At 38.6% G+C, this 8,286-nt stretch overlaps 1 protein-coding gene across 1 annotated transcript; it reads right to left on the reverse strand.

The window, feature by feature from the left end:
• Positions 1-652: 652 nt before the first annotated feature.
• Positions 653-6,566, reverse strand: polr2i (RNA polymerase II subunit I). Its single transcript, XM_053501221.1, has 6 exons — positions 6,408-6,566; positions 3,187-3,241; positions 3,018-3,091; positions 1,262-1,336; positions 1,080-1,131; positions 653-913 (listed from the first exon to the last, which is right to left on the reverse strand). Exons 1-6 carry the CDS (start codon positions 6,467-6,469, stop codon positions 851-853), a joined length of 381 nt encoding a protein of 126 aa, XP_053357196.1. The 5' UTR covers positions 6,470-6,566; the 3' UTR covers positions 653-850.
• Positions 6,567-8,286: the final 1,720 nt, after the last annotated feature.

The following is an 8,286-nucleotide window of genomic DNA, read 5'->3' on the forward strand; positions in this document are numbered from 1 at the left end:
AGGAGTAAAAGACAACAGATGAGAATTTCAGCACTCATTTCCAGATATTTACATCTAGATGTACACAACTTAAAACATAGCACCGTTTTTTTAAACCCATCCATTTAAAAAGTTTTTTTTCCCCAGAAATCAAAAATACTGTAACACATAAATGATTATTTGAAAGAATAAACCAACATGAAGACAAGAGAGCTGTCTATGAAAAGGGCAAGCTATAATATATTAAACCTAAGAAAAGGATTGAAAATTAATAAGAGCTATTGCATAAGCACTAAATCACAACAGACAATACCAGGCAAAAAAACAGGCAGGCCAACACTCACGAAAAAATACAAAGACAAACCCCTACGAAAGTGATGGAAAGGTGAATGTGTTGAGAAAGAAAGGTCCAGCATGATGGAGGTAGTATTAAGGTCTGGGCTTACATGGCTGCTTCTGGAACACGCTCACTAATCTTTAGATGTAACTCAATTATGGTGGCAGCAGAATGTATTCAAAAGCCTCTAAAACATTCTCTGTGTATTCACACAGAAATGCATTAGAAAAAAAAGAATGCAAAAAAAAAAGGTTTGGTGATGTCAGGGGTTTTCCAGTTTGATGCAGTTATTGCAAACAAGGAATATACAACCAAGTATTAGATCATCTGTCCCAATCACAATAGTCCCAATAGTTTTATTGTGTTTCTTTGTAACTTCACATATAAAACTCAAATCATAAAATTTAAAAAAACATTTAGTAAGAAAAATACAGTAAGCATCTATCGTTACACTCAGTCTTCTGAACACACAAACACACAGATAAAGAGTCACTCTGCACTGAAGTGGCTGGATGTCTTCTCGTCACCTCTCCCTCACTCCGTCCACCTGTGTCCACAATGTGGAGCCGTACACACGTAGTACAGCCTCATTGCGTCCTACAACACAAACATTAAAGCTTAAAATCAAACACAACACATTTTTTGGAATGTACTAATTCAAGTGCAGACTGATGCTGAGGTGTTCTCCCCACAACAGTAACTTTCTGGTGTGCCTGTTTCATGGTTGTGCAATTGTGCACGATGTTATTATGAAATTCTGTACCTCAGCCTTCATGCTGTGTGACTGGAAGAACACTGCCTCCTTGTGGCCACACCTGGAAACAAGAAAAATCTTACAGCACAAGACAATACTTGGCACTGTATCCGCACACACAGACAGCTGTAATGTTTCATTAACTAATTTTACATAAATATATATGCAATAATTGTTGTATGCATGCTCACTTAGGGCAGGGGTGATCTTCTGTACGAGGCAATGTTGGATCTTGAGACACATCAGCGATAATCTGTGTGAGCTCACTGTAGAAACACAATCAACATGCAGTCAACCACAAATTACAAACTAACTGATGGCATACATTGCTAACAGCAATTTACATTGTCTGGTAAAAAAAAACTAACGAACAACGCATAGCACCTTTAAACTCAGCCTTCAACTGTTTAGTCCAATTGTGCATGGAAAAATTCTGTTACTTTTTCTATTACACATTCTATTAGCTGTGATTTCTACTGTTTATGTTTTATGATGCAGCTTCAAATGACATTTAATCATAATTCTTTTTTGACCACATAACTTCTGTGAAGTTAATGGTTCGGCAATATCCTTACAGGATTTTATAGTGTTTTCCAGTAATTTCCAGTAAAAGTCCATTTTATTTATAGTCCTTTTAACAATGGTCATTGTCACAAAGCGGCTTTACAGAATTGAAAAAAAAAGTGAATAAAATGTGTTAGAAAATGTGCATGAATCAAAATGAGCAGATTGTCCCTGATAAGCAAAACAACAGCGACAGTGGCAAAGATAAACTCCCTGTAGGAGTAGCAGTAGGAAGAAACCGTGAAAGGAACCAGACTCAACAGGGAACCCATCCTCATTTTGGTGATAACGAAGAGCAGGGATTGATTTGCGACCCTCACAACAAAAATCTCCTTAGCTGTTTTCTTTGCTTGTTGCAGGTCGATTTTGACTCCTCTGAAACAATGATCAGCCATAACATTATGACCACTGAGAGGTGATGAGAATAAGATTGATTATCCCATTACAGTGGCACCTGGAAGTGGGTATGATACATTAGGCAGAAAGTGAACATTGGCTAAACATGGCTGTGGATGATTGGTACCGGGCCACACAAAAAAAAAAAAAAAAAGATTTTTTTTTTATTTTGTATTTCTATTTTAATCACCACAAAAGGAATCTGCAAATGTTTCACAAGCTAATATTAGCTAAAAACAGAGTTTGAAATAAAAAAAAATATTTTAAACATAAAATAATAATAATTCTTAAAAAGCTGTGATGTCTCATTGCAAGACACAAGCTTAGGTCTCACACTCATTCTGCATTATGTTATGTTGGATGTATTGTGCACTTTATTATGCTTTGCTACAAGTGCGTGAAAAACTTGCATTGGCCGTGAAAAACATAAAACAAGTCGGTGGTGCAAAACGTTGGCGATCACTGTTTGGTTTAAATACCAAATAGCATTAAATAGAAAGCTAGTACACTTGTAGGGTTTACAATCAATTGTCATACACAACAAGTAGGGCCCTTGATCAGTGGTTGGAATGCAATCTGAAATTCAGCCTTGTGTTAGGAGCTAGTTAGCCTTTGTAGGCATGAATAAATGAACACTGATAGTTTAGATGCAATTCAGAACAACTTAGAAGCAATGTTTTAATGAAAAAGGTTTTAAGAAGCAGGTTTTAATGCTTCTGTGTTTTAAGTGTGTGTTTCTGCAAGCAGCTGCTCTCTCCTCAGTACAGACCAATTTTCATCCACGCTGCAACCAACACCAACTGTAATTAACATTTGTAGGATATCTGTGACAGGGAGTGATGTATATATGTTTAAACATATACGCCTTTTCCGTAATTAGAATTATGAGATTGTTTTATTCAACTTTATGTATTTTCAGACCTGGTGACAGAATAAGTGACATGTGATAAGTTTGTGACATAGTGATAAGGTTGTGTTTGTACTCACTCGACTTCATGTGTGATTTTGTTGACGTAGATGCAGCTGTTGTCAGCCTCCTGTTGGTAATCACAGTTCCTGCACTGCGCGCACACACACACAGACACACACACAGACACGTTAATAGATCTGAAGATTGAGTGATATAATCAGATAGGGTTGTGTTTTATTGACTCACAGCATAGAGGAGGATGCGGTTCTCCTTGTCCTCTTTCGGGTACAGCATGTTGTTACTGTAAACAAACATACAACAGTCAAGTTCATGGCTGACAAAACTAATAAACCACATCAATTGATCAATAACGAAATAATACGCATACTGTTCTTTATGACCCATCATTTTTTTATTCAGACTATAAACTCATTTTTGTTACAAATCCGAGGAGCATGTCTAAAGGAAAAGCAGTATAGAAGACGAATGAAGGAATGTGAGAAACACTGGAAACTCAATGTACAAGCCTGAACCACACTCATTAACTATTCTGATGTAGCTTTACTTGTGTGTTTCAAATTATTGTCCTGTTGCGTGACCCAAATTCGACCAGGCTTTAGCTGTCAGACAGATGGCTTCACAGTTGCCTCTAGATTTCTCTGGCATGCAGAGGAGTTCCTGGTTGACTCAGTGACTGCAAGGTGCCCAGGTCCTGTGGCTGCAAAACGCCTAAATCGTCAACACCTCCACCGCCGTGCTTGACAGTGTGTATGAGATGTTTCTGCTGAAACGTGGTTTGGTTTTCACCCTACATAGATCTGGGTTTTAAGGCCAGACAACTTCACTTTGGTCTCAATTGTCCATAAAACATTTGTTCCAGAAGTCTTGAAATCCTGTACTTGTTCAGTCGTCCATTTAGCATGCTCAGTGAGTCCTGTGTTCTTTTGTATTGTTTTAGCATTGCATGGACTGACCTTGGTGAATGTACTAGGACATCCACTCCTGAAAAAAGTGGCAGCTGTCTCTAATGCTTTCCACTCGTGAATAGTCTCTCACTGTAGAACGATGAACTCTTTGTTTAGAAATGGGTTTTATAATATTTACCAAATTAATGTGCAACAACAATTGCTTATTTAAGACCACTGCTTATGTCTTTCCTTCTTAGCATTGTGTTAACAGCCCAGACCAGCAAACTGCCAAAACTTCTGCCTTTACAGAGGTCTGCACACCAGCTGATAATCAATTAATCAAAGTCTGATGATTAGCAGTACCTGGCTGCATCTTACCCTCTTAATCCTGTGAAGGCAATAAGAGGGTACTTAATATTGCCCCCTTTTTGTTTTTGGCCTCATTTTTGTTGAATATATAATCAGGGAAAAAAGTTACATGTTGTTGTCTAAGGTCATTTTGGCCTTATACTAAGGCCCACTATGATTAGATGATTTATATGATGTTTTTACACCAAAACACAAAGAAATAAAAGAGAGGATATTAACTTTTAAACATGACTGCATTGGTAAAGGTTAGTTTTGTCATGTTTGAACTTGTTAAACGTCTAACTTTATAAGTCTTCTTATAAATGAAAGTAATGCTACATAAAGTAACATAACTAAAGATGAACTCGTCTCTTCTCTCAGCATGCAGTACTGAATGTGGGTCGATTCCACACCTGAACTGTACCAAGGTTGAAGGAAACACAAAACCAACATCCAACACAACAAACAAGTTCTCTGGCCTGCACCAGTATTTCTGAAGCTTCTCAGTGTGGGTTGAAGATTCCAAACCAATGTGACCAGGATGAAGTACTTACTGAAGATGACTGTGTGAATGAAAACTCAAACCAAGCTACACTATATGGCCAAAAGTCTGTGTACAATCTGCTTTTACTGCAACTTACAGAACACCAATTAAAGACGCAGAGTGGTACTGAGAGAAAACAAGAAGAAAGTGAAAAAGTGCGTCCTGTGCAATTCACAAATTAATTTGAGAAAAAACCCACTGTTTTCATGTGCGTCATATGTGAAGCATTCCCACAAGAAATAAAGTACAGCTGGCAGTAACACAACGTTATCGGGCCTCTTATCTTTCACGACTGCTGTGTTCACTTAAAAGCACAATATTGTGGTTTTAGGCTGATTAGTCAATCTCGCATGACCCATCCAGCCAATAAAATTAGTTTTTTTACCTTCTCAGTTACCACCAAAAACAGAACTTAAAACGTGACACAAAGAACCAAACAATCAGCTCAGTGTTGGGACAAAGTGATGATGATGATGATGATGATTTGGATACATCTTTTGTCAACTTCATCAACTAAAACCGTCCTTGCTAAATTTCTTGGGACCCATGGGGATGTAAAACAAGTTTTGAACAGTTCCCAGATGTAGGCACAACTAAGCTGGTGTTTGGTTTGGGTTGTTTGTTCGCATGACGAAAATGCTTTGTATGCTAAAACAAATCTCTCGCGGAATTTAAATTCTCAAAGCAAAAATTCTATTTCTATTTTCTATTCTTATGCAGAGATCCCGCTAAAAACAGTATGTATATACAAATTGAGGTATATATGTAGAACTCCTTTTGCTGTCCCAGTGCTAGTTTTCATCACAGGCATGGACATTAATATGCAAACATTCAGTGGTAATTATCACTGCTTAATTAAAGTCCAGCTTGGATGAATTCTCAAATCAGGATGTGTTGATTAATCTTCTGTAACATCAGCTCATTTATTTACTGTGGAACGCAATGTTAAAAAGTATGTCTCTCAGATCCATAATTTTTGAAGAAAATCGGCTTTAAGAGTCTGGAAAGACGTGGGAGAAAGAGACCTACAGTTGGCGGTAATGTAATCCAGTAGGATCTAACTGCCATTTAACCATGAAGAAGAAGAAGAGAGACCTGTTGCGTGTTGACCTGCAGGTTCAGGAGTCTCGCTCAGATCTACAGTAACCACTGGATTGCAGTGATCTCCACAGAAAGGTTGTGGAACAAATCATTAAGTTAAGGATCCTGGACCTTTTGTCCAGCCCAGACTCAATAGTGTGTTTGTTTGTTTGTTTTTTTGTAAACAATTCTGTTAAATCACAGTTCTAAAGCAGAGTCTTATTTTCATTACTAGATGTTCGTTAACCTGTTTTTATTTTATTATTTTTGTCAATTTTAAAGTGATTTCAGTGACCAGACTGGGTTTTTCTTTCTTTAATAGAAGAATAACAAAAAATTCGTCCACGTGTGGAATGTATCTACATTACTGGTGTGTGAGTTCCTCTTGAGTCAGCTCTTCTGGAAATTTCCACAATATCCATATTAGTGGTTTGTCCTGTTTTATGTTTGAGTTGTTTATTATTATTATTATTATAAGTGTGTAAGAGTATCTCTCTGTTGTTACTGTGACTGATGTTCTCTGTAGTCAGACTAGTAGTGCATCATTAATAAAAGCCAACCAGCTAGAGTGATATAAATCCTCTCACCATTCCTGACAGAACCTGATCCCGACGAAGCCGGGTTCACACGCGCCGGTTTCCAGTTCCATATATACCGCCCTTACTACAGCCGTTAGACACCGCGGACACACAAGGACTCAGCAAGACCAGCACTGCCGTAAACAGCCGCAGCAACAGCGCGCACGCGCGCGATTTGATCTTATGCTACGTCACTGTAAAAGGAGCATGTTACAGTGACACCATGCGACGGGAGGACAGAACTGCACCTGAAAATACAACCCCCCAAAAAATAAAAAAAAACTTGTTACGGGTCTGTGTGGTGTGTAAGGTCACAGAAAGAGGACATTCGTGGTACAGTTTATCATCATACATGATAGTATTTAGTCTGAGGTGTAAATGTGGGTGACTATTTTCAGTCTCTTGTGAATGATCTCTTCTTGTGAATGCAGATCTACTGTAGCTTGTGAGAAAAAGCTGCCTAGCATGCACACGTACCACTTAACGAACCTTTAACTTTGGACCATCTGTAAATTGTAAAAGAAATTCCAAAGACAGCCTTCATGATATACGGCACAGTGACTTAGAACAGATGCTTTGCACCTCTGGAGCCTTGATTAAATTCCAACCATAGGTCTGTGTGCATGGAGTTTGTATGTTCTCCCCGGTACCCACAGGTACCCTGGTTCCCTCTCTTAGTCCAGAGACATTTAGATTCAACTAATTGGCCTTCCCAGATTGCCCGTAGTGTTTGATGGTGGATGGACTGGCATCTCATGATATGCCTTCTTGTCTTTTGGGATAGGCTCCAGCTCCCCGCGACCCTGTATCCTGGATAAAGTGGTACAGAGAGTGAGTGAGTGAGCCTTCATGGTCATAATTAGAGTGTTTATAATGAACCAATGCCCAGACAAAAAATTGTAACAACAAATCTCACACTCAATGTTTCATCACCTTGCACTTCCAGGGCCTGGTTTTGATTCATGCCTGTATGCATTGAGTTTGCATGTTTCTCCGTGCTTGGTGGGTTTCCTTTGGGTACCTCGATTTCCTTTCACAGTCCAAAGATATGCAGGTTAGGCTACCTGGAATTTCTATAGTGTGTGAATGACAATTGGGGTTGAGCTGTCAAATCGACCCCTTAAGTAACTACCACAGAAACAACAGATATATCTCCAGGGTGGGGAGTACCCGCCACCTGATGTGCCAGATGACGCGTGGACGGACCAAAGTGTAAAAAAACAACAACCAAAAAACGTTTCATTGGACTGCCTTAAGCTTGGATCTTGTGCATTCCCTTTGACCTTGTGCAATGTCACAATGTTGAGTTTTATATAGATTTGCATTTTGGCTGCGATTTTGGATTTCATAAGAGTTGAATCACTTCATAAACTAAGAGACTTTAAAAATCATACCTTACTTTTCAGAAGAAGTGTACACAATTTGGGCCAGATAAATCTTGGCATTGTTGTTTTAAAATTTGGCCATGCCATCTGCAGAGAAGGAAAAAAAAATGCATTGATGTGATAACCCGGTCATTCGGTACAGAGTCTAGACCTGACCAACTAAAGCAACCCTAAATCATAGGGTCTAATCCAATCTAACACTGCCTCCAGATGTTTGTACAATGTCCACTATGCATAATGAGTGGATTGCTTCATGCTCTTACCTTCTTACCCCAGTGCAACCATCACTCTGGAATAGGGTCAGTCTGAGCACATCATATCATGTGACCTTTTTTCATTAATCCAAAATCCAATCTTTATGCTCCCTAGACAATTAAAGAAAATGCTCTGACAGCATTTCTTCTGCAAAGTTGACAGCTCATCACCTTATTCCAGGATTAATAATGAGGTGGACAATTCTCAACCTATTTCAGTAATTTCAGAATTCTCTTTAGTAGTTTTCT

This window comes from Clarias gariepinus, chromosome 7 (assembly GCF_024256425.1).
Source record: "Clarias gariepinus isolate MV-2021 ecotype Netherlands chromosome 7, CGAR_prim_01v2, whole genome shotgun sequence".
Lineage (NCBI taxonomy): Eukaryota > Metazoa > Chordata > Actinopteri > Siluriformes > Clariidae > Clarias > Clarias gariepinus.